Raw genomic sequence first — 20,587 nt, forward strand, 5'->3', positions numbered from 1 at the left:
AATAGAAATTAGAATTCAAGAAGAGACATATGACAAACATTTTTCTGAAAATGCTTGCTAATCTTCTGGATGCAATAAAAAGTGATAAAATGTTGTAGCAAAACAGAATGGTAAATAGTGGACAACACCAACGAAGCAGGAGGCTGCGAAACAACCATTTTAACACAACTGAAAGTTTCCTAGTTTTTGGGGATTGAAAGCAAAAATAAAGCCTACTAAAAAGCAGACTTCCATTAGCAAACTGCTGAAAGCATTACATTGGAACACAAGGAGTACCAGCTGGAACAAACGTTATCCTTTTTCAAGGCAGAGAGGTTAGTAAGATGAGCAGGGACATAGAAAGACCTCTTGAAGTTAGGAGGAATGCCCCTCAGTGTACAAGCTCTGTAAGAGCAGGTGGAAATGAGATGGAGAGGACTGCTATACTTTTCTGTAAATCTTCTTTCCCTATCCCAAACAAGGCACATCAGAAGCAGAAGGACTGCACTCTCCCTATCCACTGTCAGAGCAATTCTCTGGAATGATTATGCTTAAGGTTCCAGGGCTTACAAAGAAAGGAGAGAGAAGGCATGTTTTCTTGAGCCCAGTTCTCCATGCCTCTCATGGAGGGGACAAGCAAAATGGCCCAACACAATCAATATAATTGCATTTCAAGACTGCTGTATTATCACCACTCTTGCAGTCAGATTTCGGAAACTTCTTTTTGCCCAAAGGCTTTACTGGAGCTGGAAAGGACTGAGCATGGCAGGAATCTGGCCAATAGCCAGGAGGCTAAAATTGCTGTTTCAGTTCCAAATCCTTGCATTTTGGTTTTTCTTGCCGCAATGCTGTAAAATCTGCTTTAGCCGGGAAGTAACTTTCAGCAAAGTGGGAACTTTTACTCAAGAACCACGAGATGGCACCACAACAAGCCATAAAACCTGTTTAATTATCAGCAACTCTGATCTTGCTCGGTTATATAATTAATAAAGCAATTGAGTAGGGCTGTTTCTTTTTCAGGCAGTACTACAGAGATTACAAATGGATCTGTGCTCAGCGACTTTTCAATTCCTCTAAAGCTGAGCAGCCGTTGTTTAGACTGATCCATTTCAAACAGCTATTTAATGCTGTGCTGAGACAGACACAACATAAATCAATATTTAAAAAGGTGATCCGTGCCCACTGGTATCCAATTTCAAGGTAATTCTAATCACATTTAGGAACACACGTTTCATAGGCTGGCTCATTCAGCCTGTCCTACATGATGCCCTGTTTTTAACTCCCACACCACCATTCAACTCATCTGCCCATCCCAGTGTCTGGAATCCCACGCTCCCCCATTCAACTCATCTGCCCATCCCAGTGTCTGGAATCCCACGCTCCCCCATTCCCACGCAGAACTGCCTCCCAAGACAGGCTTCCCTGCCTGACACTTGCCATGGAGGTAGCAGGAGAGGGTCCCAATCTCCTAATGGGAGAGAGGAAAAATGAGTTTCTAGGGCCCTTGGTAAGATAAGAACAACTCCAGGATCCCAAAGAGAACGACAACCAGTATTTTCTGATGTCAATATGGGCCAAGACTCTGGCTTGAGGTTCCAACCATCAAACATGTTTCCTTTTCTGCAGTAAGGAAGCTTTCCATTTGCTGACATCATGGCAGGTACAGGAGTATTTATCTGACAGGCTGAGCAGCCCACACATCCCACCACAGCACAGTCTAGTGCAGTGCATGCTCTCAGATGTGGAAGGCTCCTCCAGTCTATTGGACTCTCCCAGGTATTTTTATATGCCCTTAAGTAATGGAGTGCTCCTGGCCACTACAATTCACATCCCTCAGATTATAATGCTGTTTCACCTCCCTGTTTCCTATCAGGAAGAACATTTCTAGGTTTTTCCCCGTGGATTGGAGAAGGCATGAAAAGATATTACGGCATGGCACAAACTGCTTTGTGCACTTTTCTACTCAGCCTTCGATGATCACCAAGGAAACAACAGCAAATCCAGAACCCTTTAATAAAATACCTTAAATAACACACTTCCAAATAAGCTTTCTAAACATGCATTTATCTGAACAAATATTGTGCCTGTGCCTTGTTCCCCAAAATATGTTAAGCCCTCAGACAGCAAGAAGTTCCCAATACTCTGAATTAAATGAAACTGATCTTCTGACTGCTATCACATTCCAGGTGTTTTTTTTTTCTAATTCAGGAACATTAAGGTGATGAGACATTTATGTTTCAATTTCTCATCATTTGGGGATTTTTTTCCTGTAATAAATTGACGACATGGCAATGCCAGGTCAAGTCCTCTAGGAACGTGAGCCAAACTGAATTGTGGTATTCAGAACTAGGACACTGGAGTCTGAGAGCTCCTACCAGAAAAACAAAGAAACCTTGGGGTCATGGTCTGACTAATGCCAGGAAATGCCTGGAGGGATGAGAGATAGTTATTTCTTCCACCAGAGGAATAACCCTAAACTCTCACTTGTCACACACACTTTGAGCTCTGTCATGAGCAAAAGGAGCACAAAGGCCATAGTTCTCTTCCCCTCCCTGGAATTCTGCTTGCCTGCCAGAGCTTGGTTTGTTTAAGAAGTAAGAACAGTGGCATTCCCACAGCACGGTTAGTGAGCAGAGAGTATCATATGAACAAAACAGGCAGAATGGGAGAGAGAGAGCTGCATCTTTCCCTCAGAACAGCAAACAGAGATCCTGCTGACCACATTGTTGATTTGCTTCAACACTGTTACACAAAGTAAACAAAAATTAAGACTTCAGCTTAAGGCTGAACCTGCCAAATTTATATGTACTTCATTTAAGAATAAAGCCTCTGGTTTAAATTATTGTAATTGTCTTAAAAAAATAAACTTTCATCAGGAGTTCAGCCAAATGCAATACTTGTTTTCTTATTTCATCATTCAGCTGATACAACCTAATGAATAAAATCTGGTTTTCATATTAAGCTATATACTAGGCTGATACCTGAAAAGTTTTTTCTTTAGGCTTCCAATCTGTTACCTCATTAAAGCTCTGCAGTACTGATTCCTGCAGCAGTTTCATGAAATGTCTTTGCAAATTTGCAATCTGATCACAATCAAACTCCTGCAGCTCACAGTGCAACTCCATCACCCCATATTCTGCACAAAAATGGCTCCATGCCCCAAAATAAAGGGTCCAGAGGACAGCTGAAAAAAATATGTTGTTTAGAATCCTTAAAAGCAGTTAATATTTTAGCTGGAGTTGGTCAGATAAAATGTTAAAATCACAGCTGAAGGTGGCTATGGCTGTATGCATTCTTTTCAACCTATTTTTCTTCAGCACTTTGACCTAAAATTACTGCACTTGCAAAAAGAATATGGGTCAGATATCTTCTGCCTCAGACTTTATTTAGAAACCCAAATAAGGTGGGCTTTTCATCCATTCTCCAAGTGTGCTGAATCGTTCTGCAGCCACTCGATTTTGTTATCAATGCAGACTCTCAGCAAGATTCAGGCAAGCCTTATGCTGCATATTAGAGCTGTAGTTTGAAAACAATTAGCAGCTCTGTTTTATGTGTGTGAATAAGGCTCAGTCCTGCCATATTTACTGTTTTAGAAGAAATGGATGCTTTTTCTGAAGTCCTTCCTAAAGGCCATCATAGACAAATGCTTGCCCAGCTTCTTTGCTTGGTTACAGAACATAACAGAAATACTGATGAAATATTAAAGGGTCTGAAACACTGTCTTTTTTTTTTTAAATTTCTAGCTTTAACAAAATACAGACATGACAGATCAGTGAAACAACCCACCTAGAAAACAAATGCAAACATTCCTCACACAAACTACTAATGGCAGCCTCTGTCCTTTGCACTCCAGTCATTCTTTAATATTTGGGTCTTGAAGTATTATTTACATAAAAGTCTTCTTAAAAAATAAATGTTGATACAATCTGTGGACATTTGTGGTGAACACTGACAAGAAAGAAAACCAGGACTCCTAGTTCATAAATTTCCAGGTTTTTCACTCAGCAAGTCATATCAATGAAGGTAAATACCTGTTTTCTCTCAAGCACTTACTTTTTGTACCAAAACACTCAAATGCACTCAAATTTGATTTGACTTTTCTAGTGAATATTTAGACATGTTTATTTTATTTTCTTTTTGGTTATCTTTCTCCTGTTATCAACAGCATAATGACAATTCCATACAGACCCAAGAACTGCTCTCGTAGCAAAAAGGAAACCCTGGCTAATTATGTATCAGTGGAATGTATAACCTTATATATTGTCCTTGTTTTTTCAACTCTTCTGTAATATGACTAATCTATTTTATATCCATTACAATGCTTTCTTGTTGAAAAACACTAGTCATACTCAGAAAGCTTAAAATAAAGCAGTAGTGCTCAAGGGCAGTCACAGAATCAGAACTACTACTTATTCACACACAGAGAAGCTACTCCTAGGAAATAAAAAATATTTTTCATTGGAAAATTAAAATAATCAGGAACCAAGTAATATGTTAAAATGAAAGCATGACCACAAAAAAAAAAAAAAAAAAAAGGAAGAAAAGAGCATTTCTATCAAACATATAATTTTTAACCTTGATCTAATCTTGAACAGAATCTTAAAGCACATTTCCTAACAGACACCACTGGAGTTATCAAATGATCTTATGTAAGGAGCCAAGATCACACTGTGATGTGGTTTTGCAATAGCAAACAGACTAAGATTGCATACAAAAATCATAAGAAAATGCAGCTGGTTTAAATATTTAGAAATGTGATATAAAAATGAGCCATGAACAAACTTATGTGAGACAAAAACTGCAGGAAAGATAATTCAATGACAACATAAGCATCTGTATTGTTCCTTGCACTGCTCTGTGTTTATTATACACTTTCCAGAATTGTTAGTTTCTGCTGCTGTTGACTGCAAGCAGCATTTCCACAAGACTTAGAAGGACTAACAGCTTGTGTAGGTATTTGAAAATACAGGATGTATATGCTTTGCTCCAAGTAATGGTAACTTGTATCTCAAAATCTTTCTAAAATCCTATGCTACTAAATACACAGTCAATGCATTCTAGCATTTTCTTTATTCTCCTGAGGGTCAAGTGTTCTGCTTGCATAGGGGTGCATATACAAATTCTTCATTAATAATTAAGTCTTTAGCTGACACTAATTAGTTTCAACTATCTAACTATGTGCTCAGCAGGCCTGACCTACTTCACAGTTCTGCATCATTAGTGCTGGGAAATTAAAACAATATCAGTAAAAATTATATTGACCAATAGTGACCAACCTCTCAATGCATTTACCACTAAAGCCAATGAGGGTCTCCCCACTGACTTTAGCAAAAATAACATTAAATCCCAAAGGCATAGAGAGAGGTAATGCAATGAAAAAAGTCATCTCCCACCAGCAGTAAGCAGCAAAAACAACAACAAAAGGGAAAAACAAAACTCCAGTTAATTTGCTTAGCACAGGCCACTGCTGCTCTGCTGTGAAATACAGGGAGCACAGACTTAAGCAAAGACTCAGAAGCAATTTGCAGGCTGTGTACTTCAAGGATATCAATTTAGTCAATCACCTGGGAGCAGCAATATACCTCAGGTTCAATTTGGACCTGTGCAGAAAAACATGTGGCCAAATACAAAAAAAAAAAAGGGGAGAGGGAGAGTGCTCAGTCAAGACAGGCTGTGGGCAAAAGAAACTCAAGACATCACACCTACTCAGTGTGATGGCACTGAAGTGCCCAACTCCAACTCTTCATTCGGTTCTACCACATGGAATGTTAATTAAGCCACAGGTTTAAGCACCTTTGACATGCCTTGAGACACACTTTCAATGCAAACCGGCTTTCATATGCAGAAGCTATTATCCTCAGAAACATATCAATTTAACAAGGCCTAAAACATGCAACCACAACCATGAATGTAACAAACCTCAGACCATGTCCTTTGACACGTTTAAATTTAAGAATATATAAGAAGTATTTAAGAATATATTACAAGCTAAAGCTAGTCTGCAGCTGGAATAGTTTACAGGTAAGACCTGTCTTTTATATCAGACATGTTTTTTCCCACAAGAAGGTTCAATACATCTTCTATCAGGACTGAGTCAGATTTATTACTCACGGTGGATAAGTTGCACACATATAGCCAGGTTTTCCAGTAGCACTTTGTTAGGTGCTGAAGTTCTCTGAAGGATCTAAACTACCTTCTTTTAAGCAAGGCAGGCTTACAACTTGCAATCACAGAATTGTTAGTCTTAGCAACATCCCACTTAAAGAAAGAAATTGCATTTGTTTAGAATATCTAAGGAACATAAAGCTTTCTGTTGTGTATTAGATACTTTTGCAACAGAAAAAAACCCCAACAAAACAAACAAACAAAAAAACCCCAAAACAACAACAACAAAAAACCAAAACAAACCAAAAAAACCCCAGTGTACACAATCACACACAAACCCACAAACAAGCAAACCAACCACCAAACAGAAGAAAAAGCAGAAAGAAGCAGCAGAAAAGCAGAAGAAAAAGAGCAATTACTGCTAGAAAGGAAACAAGAACAGAACGTGTCACAGCACTTCTGGCTGAAGTGATTAGAAATAGCATGGCAAGTGCTCCCTTGTGACAGTGATGGTAACAATGGCTTGCCAGGTTACAGCAGCAAACAGTCCAAGGGAAATAGCCACAGAACACAAAAAAATATAGCAATAGGAGAAGCCCTTTATTTCCCCAAGGTACCACTAAGGCATAACATGTGAATCTGATGTCCACTGTGACTTGCACAAAAGTTGGTGAGTCTTCACTTACAGGAATATCTAAACTTTGATGAACCAGCTCCTTTGCTCAGGTTGAAGATATTCCACTACAGCATTTGCCAGATTTCTGCACTCACTCCAGCAGGAGTAGAGCAATCTCCCTTGACAGAGGTCCTGACCATTAAGTGCTCCCTTAGGACCCTCCCATTCCCAATTATAATATAATTACAGGGTTCTGTGGCAACTTGAGCCCTCTCACGGGTCTTGCTATAGCTTGGATTCTGCAAAATGAACCCACTAATAAGTTAATTCCAAAAAGGTGTAGAAAGAGCATAAGGCTGCTTTGCTAAGGCCATTTGCAAAGACATTCCAGACCTATGAATTGCAGAGCACACGCAGATCTGTCTGAATCTTTCTGTATAGACATAATGCAGTATTTTTTATTTTCCTAGGCTGTACACATAAACCACCGGAGAATTCCAGGAATAGGGCTACAATAATTCTTCTCTGACAGTCTGGGCAACACCTAGCATCCAGCCTGGAAGCATAATGACAGCTGCTAAATCCTAGGTGGACAATACTGCTTGGGAACCGGATAGGTAAAACCACCACATAAAAGTTGCTGTGGTATGTGAAGTGTTCCTTCCTCTGATATTATTCCCTAAATTGAAATATAAACCATTTAAAATGGAAAGCATTACAATTTCTCAAATAGATACAAACTTCAGTAACACAGAACCTACACATAATGTTCACATATATGTGAAAATTATAGTTGTTTGGATAAGTAATTTTGCTATTCCCTTCAAAACTACCATAATCTTTTTAATCTAATGGGAATATAAACTTGAAGGAGTAAGATACAATTAGCATATAAACATTTCCCAGAGGTATGAATTAATAATCTTAGAAAAGCATGTACTTACATAGCATCTTGCCCTTCATGAGAAGTAGTTCCTTTTGTGTATCTTTCTAGCAAAAGGTGTGGGATCAAAATCAAAATTAACCAACTAATTACTCACCAAATTACTGCTCCTCAAATGGCAGGCTGGGGGTTAATTGATTTCAATTTGCATTTTCCTGTTACCCTAAAAATGCATATTCATGTACTCTCCCATTGAATGTAGCAGAGCTGATAGCTGGAGAGTCAACCTAGAACTGCTGTTTACAGAAACAAATGCCCTTGAAGTCAGTGCAGGACAAAATCTTCCCGTTAAAAAGTTTGTATTCTGTTTGCAATGTGGCCTCATGAACATGTGTAAAGCATTTTCTGTTAACCTTAACCTTCACTCACACTCCCCAGTCAACCCCATCACTTACACTGCTACAGCTGTTCCTCCCACTGTGGAACAAACTGATATGGATTAACAACAGTGGTGTCAAAGACAGCTGGATTGGGTTTGGTTTTTTACTTTTAACAGAATGATTTCCCTAATTTGTGTTTCCACAAGTGAGGAGGTTGAGTCAGCCAAAACAAGCAACCAGGGGAGGGAAGAAACAGCATGGTACAGACTGAACTTGCACTCTCTGCTTGTGAAACTGTGCTTTTAGTGGATGTGTATGACTTCTTCAAGTCATGAAACAGATCACAGCAACCGAGACATTAGATATTTTCTGTATTGTCCTTTGCAAATTGCATTTATTTAGTTTAATTTAATTTGCATAAATTACTTAGAACCAGTATAAATTACTTAGAAAAGACCAGATCCTCACTAGGGTTATAACAAATTGTAATCAGCTTTTGTCTGGCATTTCTGGAATTAGTGATTTACAGCAACTGAGAATCTTCTCTGAGAAGATAGACTGTGTGGACACCAACTGACACAAAAGACCACTATCAAACAATCACAGAGTTTATATTAGCACAGAGGAAAATGTCTGATTTCTTGTCTTCTTTATACATTTAACTGAGCTGTCTTCTCCTTCAAACAAAGTCATTATTACAGGAGATGTCCAGGGAAAATTTGAAGCTCACTTTCTAACTTTGGTGTGATATGAAATTCATTAACAAATGAAGGCATTGCAGACTTCATGGAAGCTGGAACAGATGGCCAGTCTGCAGGACCACAGGAAGGTATGACACACTTAAAGGGCTCATTTGTAAAAGCCACTTAGAAAAGTATCCCATCTGCTGGAAACTAATAGGCCAGTGAGAATTTCTTTTCAAGCTAAAATGCTTTTAGCTATATGTCCTTGTCTAGTTTTCTTCTGTGGATGGATTTCTGTGAAAGTCAGACTGACCATACTAGAACAGTCAAAACAAAGCAAGACCGGCTGTTCTGGGCAGGTGATAGTAAATACGGTGCTGCTGTGAGTCATTTTCCCCAGAAGTGATACGTGAAACTCAACCAAGTTCTTTCTCTGTCATTATTCTGGTGAAGAGGCACACATCACTGACCTGTGAGTGCAGAAAAGGGCAGTGAGCAGGGGTACACTATCCACAGAATCTTTTATTATCATGGGAAACTAGGGAATACATTCAAATTGAGTTGTCATGGCTGTCAGTTAAAAATATTAGCATTTTCCCTGTAACATGATAATATTTCATCTGAGATCACTGACATAAAAACACAGAATCTGGAGCCTCATTATGACATCCCTATTGACCCTTTCCACCATACAGACGTCCCTTGCACAAGTTAAAAAATGTGACCATATAGCAGAGAGGAACCAGCCCTGTACATACTGGGATAGAAAAACCACAGTGCTTTTAGGAACAGCAAGGAAAATTGTAATTCTTCATGGCTTAACAAAATTCATAGTACTAGCTTTCTTGAGCCACAGATCAATAAAGAAAGTACATATGCAGCTCAGTGGGTAAGACCGAACTCAGAGAAAAGCAATTAAGATTGATACTCTGAAAACCCCAAGAACGTGTTCATTAGGCAAGAAACACTGTAACATCTCCAACTATGAAGGGTCTTCCACCACCAGAGGACTAGCTTTGCACCCCAAGCCCCAGCTCCAGGGTTGACACAAAACACAGTTAAAATACCTGAACTTTTCCAAAAGCAGGCTTTTCAACCTTTTTTTCAAACTGTAGAATGGCTCAGCCATTTCTAAATGCCACTGAATCAAATCCAGTGAAACTTCTAGAGAGACACTGTGACAGTAACCTTCACCACCACTTCCTGAGTGTGTTTGGCTTTTCTTTTTTCCCCTTAACAAGGCTTAATCTCACTGTCTGGCTGAACACTAATCCGCTTTCACCAGGTCCCAAACTAATGCCTGCTGCATTAATACACTGCAAATCCTTGAGGTATAAATTACACACAATTCAGTATAAAAGGGAAGCATAGGGCTTTCTTCTCACTACAGCTATTACTACCAGGAAGGCAAGCAGAACACAGGTAAGTTTTCATCAGATCCTGATCTAGAAATCTTTTTTCAAATTACAAACACTTTATGTAATTAATTGCTACTGAAAAATATATTATCCTTTGTGCTTTCTCTCCCTTGCTTCTTTTTCTTTCTCCTAAAGACAGGGCACATTCTCTGTACAGAAACTTAGATAAAAATATTTCGATGAAACCGGTATGGTATTCTGCTATTATTAATCTGCAAAGATTGCTGACATTCCATTTTGGTTCTTAGGGAAATCAAACTCTTTTAACAATAAACATAAATAGGATAGACCTATTTGATATCTCTGCTTTCATTGATGTTTCCAAAAGCTTGCTGTTATAGAACTACTACTACCCTGTTTCAATAAACATTTCCTGTTGAAAAAACTATACGTGTGTCTCTGGTACACATACATTTTTTTGCTTTATACACAGGATGAAGACAGTTAATTGTTACGTGCTGTTACTTTGCTGGAAAGCAATTTGTTGCAATGGCTGCCAGCTCACCAATATTACCATAGCAGTGGAAAGAGAAGAATGTGAATTCTGCATTACAGTGAACGCCACGTGGTGCTCTGGATACTGCTTCACAAGGGTGAGGCTCCTAATTTTAATTTCAGGCACCAGAATTAAATATTCCAAGTGATGTATGAACAACCCATTTCTCCAGTCCATAGTGAACACATTGGCAGGATGAGCCTTGTGAAAGAACAGCTTGAGTAACAGGAAAGTAGATACACAGTCAATCTGAGGAAGGGGGAGGGTGAAAAGACATGAGTAAAACTCAGTTCTTTAACTGGCTGCTCACATTATGTTTATATTGTATAATTAGAGTTAAAAGTATGGCAGTGGGGATCTCTGCCTTGTGTTCCATTTGTGGTTGCAAGCAGACACTATGCAGACTCCTACTTTTTCAAATAATTTGAAGAAGAGCCAAGCAATTGACCTGAAAGATTGTCTGGAGACGGTATGACACAGATTTGCCACATCAGTCCTGAAAGGCAAAATTTAAGGATCTAAGCAAAATTAGGAGAGTCAGATCCAAACGCTTTTGACCTCTGTGGGATTTTCCTGTTTTATACAAATTCAGAATTCTACCCCATAGCAAATTTCAAAACGGTTATTTCCTTCTTGTAATTTCAGGATCCAGTGTACAAATATCCACCAGTATCATCCGTTCAGCAAACATGCACCTTCAAGGAGGTTGTGTACGAAACAGTGAAGATCCCTGGCTGTGGAGACCATCCTGAATCTTTCTATTCATACCCAGTAGCTACAGAATGTCACTGTGAGACCTGTGACACTGACACCACCGACTGCACCGTCAGGGGACTGGGGCCATCCTACTGCTCCTTCAGTCAGAGTGGAAGTAACCAGTGAAGGGTGCTTGAGGTGGCAGTTTGGCCTTAAATGTTCCCTTCTAAATAAAGGTACTGATCAGGCTTAAGTGGAAGATAAAAAGCGAGGCTATTTAGAATGCCAAGATTTAAACAAAGATTTTTAAGGCCGAAATGGAGAGCTACTACCTAAACTCTTCCTGAGGCCTTCCCTACTTATCCCATCAGTTGCCTTAAAATCATTTTCATACATCTATAGAATGCTCCTTCTGATTTCTTCTGCCCTTGCCTCCTCTTCATCAGAACTTCTTTATTTATATTCCTGTATTATCACTGCTTGGTTCACTTAGATTATTCTGTGCTATTCTATGCTTTCAAAAAGTTCCCAAGTTTCAAGTCTTTATTACTCCCTGCTTTCCATCTCTCCTCAGAATGTACTTACTTTAAAAAGCTTTGCTGCTCTGGTTTTATTACAACCAATGTCTGTGCCTTTACTTTCTATTTGTTGGATTTGTAAACTTCTCTCAGCTGAGATCCTGACTGGTTTATTTTGCAAAATAGTTCATATAGTTATTATGCTATATAAATAATAACAGCATGTTTATTTAAGAGCCAAAATCTATGTTCAAATGTTGAATATCACTTGAATTCTTGTACTTTCTCAGTAAGACTTGTTAGCTCAGCCTCAGTGCCACAACAGCACAAGTAAGAGGCACTGCAGTTCATACCTGGCTGACTTGAAAAAATAATCATCAGCTCTCTATTTTCACCTGAGCACAGAGTGTAATAATGAGAATTCTTTAGCATTATTTAACACAGCAGTCTCACAAATTATTTAGGGATGAATCTAGAGGCATCTGACCCCAGTAGTGCAAACATGGTGTGATGACGTGCCTTGAAAGCAGTTCCTTCTGGCAGTAGTCCCTTCTGAGAATGGAAATTCAGAGAGCTCTGCAGCAATTTTGCCAAGGCCAATACGAAGTTGGGGTGGTCTGGAAGCAAGCTGGAAGACTGACTGAATCAGAGCAAAACATTACCTCACATTATCGAGAATCTTGTCTGAAGCCTACGGAATGAAATCCCATCAGTAAAACGAAAATACACTGTTCTTCATCAGAAAGAATCGACTACACAGACACAGAATGGAAAGTGACTGGTTCAGCAGCAGTTTGGCACCGAAGGCTTGGAGGTTGCACAAGAGAAGAAAGAGTCAACAGCATCACAGTGATGCAGAAAAGTGGGAATGTAAGGAGTAGAGCCTTCAGGACACAACCTACCTCCACCACTCAGCTCAACGGGACACGTTGAACTCACCTCGGCTGAGTGGTTATTTCCAGCTTTGGACAGAGAACTTCAGCGCATTGAAAGACTGGAGAAAACCCACAGAGGAGTAATAAGAAGGGAGAGAAGCCTAAAAAACACCTTGGGAGGGAAAGATTTAAATAAATGAGGTTGTTTTGGTTATGGGAGGTAACACTTGGGGGAGGGGGAATATTAGTGGAACTTTTTAGATGCTTGAAGACTGTTACACAGAACAGGAACAGTCAGTTCTCCATGTTCAAAGAGAACAGAACAACCAGGGAAAGATTCAGAGTAGTCACTGGCAAATCTTCTGAAAGGTACAGACAACTAGACATTGAAATAAACTGTCAGGGGGTTGGAGAAGGAGGGAAGGAAGGAAGGAAGGAAGGGTGTGAGGTCTGTGGAGTAGTGACCACTACAGGCCATCAAGAACACATTGAACCTGTTTGGAATTGAGGCAAGGGAATGAGGCAGGAATCTGGCATGTCTGCTTTTAAGAGCCTTACAGACATGCTTGTTTAAAGGGAATCTGTGTGTTACTCTGAATCTCTCTTATGACAGATATTTTAACTTATTTCATTTTTAGCTTTTTTACTAAAAGATATTAACTCTTTTGATTGTATTTATAAGATTTATATGCATTTTCTTTGGTCTAGTGAAGCTTTAAAAGTGGTAAAGTAATAAGTAAATCAAATTGGGTCTCAGTTTAAACATGAGTTGACTTGTGTTAAAACTAAGCATATTATTCATATCAGCAATTATTCCACTCTAAATGAGAGAATTTTGAATTAAAATTGCAAAACAGAATAGCTTGTAGTAAAAAAGTATGGAAAAATGTTTTCAGCATAGATCTCTATTGTCTGTTGTGTATTTTGGAATAATAAAAATAATTTTATTGCACTTCCGTTATGTGTCTTAATAAATCAATTAAAAGACTCAAGAGTCCACCTCCTGACTTTACTATGCTTTAAATCACGTTTTCTTCCCCTCCTCTTACTTTTTTTTCATGCAACACCCACTTGAACCATATTTACATTATATGGCCAAATCAAAACAAATAAGACCAGTATATTTTAGCCTGATCCAATAACGTGATGATGAAATATTACACAGCTGTAACACAAGAGAACTGTGGATAAGAATAAAGATTATTATTAACATTTTATTTAAACTCTAGGGATTAGAACCTGTCCAGAACTGTGTCCACATATGTCACAAATTAGCTTTCATGTGAAAACAAAAATCATACAGCTCTCATTTTATCCATCAGAAAAATGCAGCACTCATTTTCATTTTGCAAACAAATCAATTCAGAACCTCGAATCTAAAACTATAACTAATGCAGTCAAAAGTCTATTGAGGTCAATATCAGAATACTGACCAAAAAAATCCTAATCATGCATCACTACAAACTTCCAGAATCTCACTTTATATTTCCTACACGTACCAGGTACTGATGGTGAGGTAAATACCAAATCCTAGAGACTCCAAGAAGCAAAGAAAAGGATGCCCTCCATTTAAGCACTCGCCCTTGCCAAGCCAGTTGCAGCCTTTGGGAATACCTCTCAACCTCTATCCACTACCTAAACATCAGTTTACCTCAACCTCTTTCACAAAGCTGGGCTTTGAAAAAAATGGGTATATCATGCATCTGTTGTTCAAAAGTCCAATAGGGAGCAGCAAAAAAATTATTGAATTTAGCTTCTTTTTCTAATCATAAGTGATCACACATGAAGCTCAGGAAACATCTCAGTCCCACATGAAGCCTTGCTGTTAACATCAGCTTTCAATACATGCCTCTCTTTATATAAAGTTAGACTTGGTATTCTACTCTGAAGTAAAATCTGCTCCAAATCATGTCAAAAATTACTTATTGTTCTACAGACTGATGGTAAATATTTCACTCTTGGTACTTTCAGTGACAGCAATTCAGAAATTCTTAGAGGAGGCTGCCCTGAGTTGAAGGTATCATAGTCTATGTTTGATACCTTGTAAGAGAGACTTTATCTTTTTAAAGTTCAATTTCTATTCAATGCCCAATAATTTAATTAAATTTACTTTTACATCAGCGTTTCTGCAAAGTTCTAGTGGAGGTACATGCAAGTCATGAATATCAGTGTAGACTGAGTTCCAAATCTGCTTATTATTTAAGAAAAATATTTAAGAAGTAATTTGTATGCTCTCTGTCTAGGTTTGTCATGATGAGTAAATGGGAACTCTATCAAAAGGTGAAAGTCTCAGTATGACATGCTATTCTAAACACTAAATTGATGGGTAAGCTTTTAGAAACATTCCTAATACAGTCAGAAATAGATTTTCAAGAATATGTACCACAGGCCTAACACTTTCCATGGAAATCAATAGGTAAAACGCTTTTCAACTTTAACAGAACTATCTACCAACAGTGAACTTTTCAAAAACTGCATATTTATTCTGTTTTTGATGTTAGGTTCTGTAAAAAGACCTTACAATATGCCAGACTTAGACACCAGCCTACAGAAACTAACTTCAGAGGTTGTAAAAAGTAAGCCAAACCGAACTATTTATTTACTCCCATTTAAGTAAAACTCTCTTTTTTCTTGCACAAGCCTGAAAGTAGCAAACCTGGAAAACTGTAATTTATGACCCCCTGGTGAAGGCATACAGCACAGGGGCAATACATAGTGTTGAACTGTCCATTACAGACCTCTGAGAGGGACATTTGATGCAGGATTCACTTTGTTGTAAATAATTAAGTCTTTCAAATCCCAGATGTATAGATAAACTGCACAGAGATTATTCTTCTTTGCTGCCACATCTGTGGGCAAATTAATACTCTCTCTCATTTGTTATGCAGACAGTTTGACCTTGATCTTCTGAGTGTCTGTGCCAGTTGTACTTGAAGCTCTCCAGACATCAAGACGGGAACACGACGTGCAGCAGCAGTATTCATAGTCCTACTAATTGAAATGACCATTTAATCCCACTGCATTTTCAGGTGGAAAGCACACCCTGATTTTACAGACAGACAAAGAAACAGACATTCCTCACCTTGAAGCCATTAAAAAAGCATCAGCATATTAGCATCACCCCGCTGTTGTCAAAGCTCAGCTATTATTCCCAGCCCAAGTAAATAATTCCTCCTGGCTTAAAGCAGGTTTACACTTGCCTTTTGAATTTTGCAGCATAACTGGGTTCACGGTATTTTTTACCATGAACAAGAATTATATATGTCCTCTCCCTATATTAACCCAACTGGTGTATAAGAACTTATTAGTCACTCACAAATCCTCAGACAAACCTAGCCTGAAACAGAGTTAATTACAAATGCTAGGAAACAGGAATTTCAGCAGCCTGGCTTGCACGTATCAACTTGAGACTGCCCTTAATTTGGGCTATTTGAATGGGAAGGGGAAAGACAGTTGAGCGTGGTGTTTTATATGCCACACTCCTTTCACCCTCTCAACTCAGTAAGTGTTTTGCTTTGCCACTATGCCATGTTTCGCCACACGCTTCATTTTCGTTTAAAAAAATACAACTATCGCCTGAGTCAAAATTATCAAAAAAAAAACTGTAAAAAAAAAAAAAGCTAAGTAGCTAATCCGAAAAATTCATTTGGAGATGGCAGCCTTGAGATTAGTGGCTCCCCTCCGCTCAGCCAACGGGATCTATAAAATTTTTCTGTGTCTCTCATGTTTCTCTTCAATTTATGTTATTAACATCAGCTATGAGAGCCTTGGTCTTTCAGCGTGACTTATACTGATAGATATTACAGCAGCTCACAAGGCTGCAGCCTCTGGGAAATAGAGAAAACGAGACAGGAGCAGGGTTAGAGAAAGGACATACTTTCAAGAAATCAAATGTCAGTGTTTCATTATGTGTAGGCGGGGAAGAGAAAGAATTAACTAGCTGTGCTTCACAGTAATTAACCATTAGACCTCTTAATTCACTGAAAAAAACATGAGAAACGGTTCAGATATATTTCCTGTGTTGTATTATTCTGTGTGAAACAGAGATTATATAGAGATAATATATAGACATTATTCTGTGTGAAAAAGTAAGGTAAATTATGAATCTAATATGTTTGCCTTACATTCAGCTGTAGTTACATACATGAAATATATATTTTTCAGTCAGGATATGAGTCTATCCCCTAAAATTCATCTTTCTTAAAATGACAACATTCAAGACATAAAAGCTAATCTAGAATTGTCCAATGGCTTGTAGACAAATCTTTAAACAACTAAAGGAATCCAGTTTTCCTCTTCTGTCATGTGTTTACATTTAAAGTTTCAATTCAAAAACTATCTTAGCTTTTATGATCTTCTTTTCTCATTATACAGTATTGGCAAGTATCTTGATGCTTTTGTGAATGCTGTGGAAATTCCCAGTCAAAATAATATGAAAATGAAGAAAAAAACCTTCATTAGAAATTAAAAATTTAGAAAGAAAACTTTTGGTTCAGACACTGACGAAATTTATGTCACAGCAAGGCAAAGGGTTATGAGTCAGGTCTATGCCTTGGTAATACCTGCATTTCAAACAGGCATTTAGAATCATTACCAGCTAGGTAACACAAAATTAGGGTATGCACTTCAGTGAGCCCAGTGACTGAAAAATAACACAGACAGCTGGAAATTAATTCTGCTCCCACTTCCAAAGTGTACCAAAGACAGCTCTGCCAAGCAATGTATCAGTCCTTTCCTATATGATTTCTCCTTTTAGAGAAATACCTTAATCTTCATGAGAACTCTAAAAAAGAGCTAATGCTTTAGATGTGAGACTGATTTACACCGTGGGTGTGAACAGATGCAAACTTCACCACACAGGCTCTGTTTGCACAGTCGAGCCTTAAGACAAGGAGATCCTGATTCACAGGTGTCTAGATGTGTTCATGGCTTGTTATGTCTGTATCTCAAAACCACTATCTACTGTGATGCTTAGTTCAGGGACAATGTAAAACCAAATCAGTGACTGTCTATGCATAACCTGGTTATTCAATATTGTCACTCAATATGTACAACACAGGGAGGACTGCCATTTTACTAAGCATTTCTCTAAGTGGAGTGCAGAAACTACCTTGTCAAATTCCAATATCCAGTTGATAAATTCATTAGAGGTAATGAAGCTGTAGCAGTCTTCACCCCAATACAAGCCCCAAACATCAGCTCTATGAACAAGCACTCTAATTAATGGAAAGTATGTTGTCTCAAATGGTCTTATATAAGACCTCTCATGAGGACCAGCCTAAGAAAATTTATTTTCACCTATTTAACACTATAATATCTTATATATTTATTTTAAGATTAGGATAGCTAGTGGTATCAGAGCATTCTGATGCAGCATCTGAAGAATATCCATTTCATTTTGCTTGTACTGCAACCAATGTTGTTTTAATAATAAAACAAATTTTAAAAAATTGCACAAGAGCAAGCCTGGGAATGAACAACATCATATCAGGATAACTAACTCCCAAATGTGAATTTCAGTGCTCCAGAGGTTAAATATTCAAGGGCTTATGATGCCCTTAAATAATCCAGTCTACCTCCTTTCAGTAGATGTCTGCTCTATTAAATATTCACAAACACTTTGAAGACTGGAATAGTGTCAGATCCCAAATTAGAAAATCTCCTTTTAATGTCACTCTTATGTTAATTTCTGCCACCTTATTTCAGGCTATTTGCCACATCTCGAGATAGGTAATATTGACAGCACAAAAAAGCATCTCATTCTTGATAACTCAGGATATCTCATGAGAGAAAAAAAGCAACCCTGCTTTTGATATACACAGCCCCATGGACTTCCAAATGGGAAAAGTGACCTGCCCGAGAGTATGGCAACTGATAAGGGAGACTTCAGGGCCTCCCAGCTTCTCACTCAAGCAAATCAACATGAAAATACAATTTGAAGCATTATAAAATTGATAATATTATTATACCGCACCAGTTTATTAAAAACGTGTCCTTGTACTTGATCTGAAAATAAAATAAAAGCTTATTGCCCATGACAGAAGGAAGAACAAGGGATGAGTGTCAAGTTGTAACTCTACTAACAGATGGAAAGAGCCTAATGTAGATCTGCCAGGGTTTGTAAACAGGGAACTGAACTGGGAAATCCCTTTGGTTTCGGTATGACATCGCTATATACCCTCATTATGTGATATGGTTCCAAAAACATTATGCAAACAGCTGTGCAAAAAGCACTGAAATCAGATCTTTCACACAGAGAAAATCTATGTTGTAATGGGATTCTCCTGCTTGAAACACATTACACTCTTTCAGTGAACATGTCTGTGCAACACAAAGTGTTTCCTGCTTGCCTCTGCTGAATCCTCATGTGAAATTCATGCAATTTAGTTCTTCTTCGACCTGTAAATTATTTCCAAGTAGATGTTGACAACTTGTGTTTGCGATGGTTAATGCAACCCCACAACACTAAAAAACGAGATTCCTTAGTCACATTTCTTCCTCATGTCAATGAAGGGACACAGTAAGGGATCTATTTTCCCAATACATTCCAACTGTTCTGTGAGTAGCAATAAGGCAGTAAACATTGTGACTGGGACTTATTACCATGAACATGAATGTGCTGCTGAACATTTGAAAATCTAACTTTATGTCAGTGAAAACAGAGAAACTAAAAGCACTGAAGACTGGAGATCTCTGGAGATCTCTTTAACTGGAGTTAAAAAAGTCAAGTAGCATCACTGTAGGACAGAGCAAAAGACCCTCAACCATTGGAAAAGAATGTAGCAAGAAACCAATCACAAAATCAAGAATGTTACTAGCAGGAATTAACCCCATAATACTCTCTCTAGTCAAGCATTCCCTCCATGGCATTCTGGCTTGCCATGTTTCCTTCTACAGGGAAAGCCTAAGAGGTCTTGAAAGAGTGTTATTCCAGGAGCAGATATTTCAAACTGGTCTTAAATTTCATATCTTATAGATATGGAGAGCAATGTACAGTACAAGCTTCTTCCCAAAAGAAAACCACAGGTAAAGGAAACATAAACTTGCTGAATTAAACAAAAATGGATCATGTCCTCACACAGACTTTTCGTTACTTATCAACTGTTATGCAGTTTAATGACTGGTTCTGGTGACAATTACTGCATCTCTGACTCAGCAGGTATGGACATTGTTAAAGGAGAAATACAACATTCTGGATCCAACAGCCCAAGAGAGACAAGGGCATTAAACACAGAGATGTGCACAGTCCCTCTCGTTAGGCCACCTGGCAATCCCACCTAGGTCTCAGGAAGTTTGAACCCCACTGTATAAAATTTTCCCTACTGTTTAGCAAAACTCCAAGAAAAGAATAGACTTCTTTGGCATCCATTTAATGTATCAAGGATTGTCACCCAGACAAATCTCACTGCCCTTTCACTTCCTTAACTGATGCTCAGGATTTTGGGTTGTGTTACTCTTTTTAAGACTTTTAGTAGGAAAAACAAAACAAAACAAAACAAAACAAAAACAAACAAACAAACAAAACCAAAAACAAGAAAAACAAACACACAAAAAACCAAACAAAAACCCCAAACAAACAAAACAAAAACAAAAAACCAAACCACACAACAACAACACAAACAAAAAAAATCCCAAAAAACCCCAACAAACAAACAAACGAGAAACTCGCTCACCTTAGTTGGATATTTTACATTTCTATTCAATTTTAATAAAACAGCTGCTTTCTTCTTCCTTTCCTTATCACATTTCCTGTTGACTAACTAGCAGAAAGAGGCACTCATTCACAATTTTGATCATGACATTGCTAACAATTCCCATCTACTTCACATTAAGTCCTTTGAAGAGCAATTCTAGTCAATTCTAGATGGACACATGCTCACTTTTGAGAACACATAATGCCACACATAAGCTTGAAAGTCAAGTTTTCAGTAATTGATA

General features: G+C 38.2%; 1 protein-coding gene across 1 annotated transcript; it reads left to right on the forward strand.

Moving 5' to 3' along the window:
* The first annotated feature begins 10,498 nt into the window (after window positions 1–10,498).
* Window positions 10,499–11,442, forward strand: FSHB (follicle stimulating hormone subunit beta). Its single transcript, XM_051776882.1, has 2 exons — window positions 10,499–10,657; window positions 11,206–11,442. The coding sequence occupies exons 1-2, from the start codon at window positions 10,499–10,501 to the stop codon at window positions 11,440–11,442; spliced, it is 396 nt and encodes a 131-aa protein (XP_051632842.1).
* The last annotated feature ends 9,145 nt before the right edge of the window (window positions 11,443–20,587 follow it).

This window comes from Manacus candei, unplaced genomic scaffold, assembly GCF_025592945.1.
Source record: "Manacus candei isolate 608988 ecotype Guabito, Panama unplaced genomic scaffold, ASM2559294v1 h1tg000009l, whole genome shotgun sequence".
Taxonomy (NCBI): Eukaryota; Metazoa; Chordata; class Aves; order Passeriformes; family Pipridae; genus Manacus; species Manacus candei.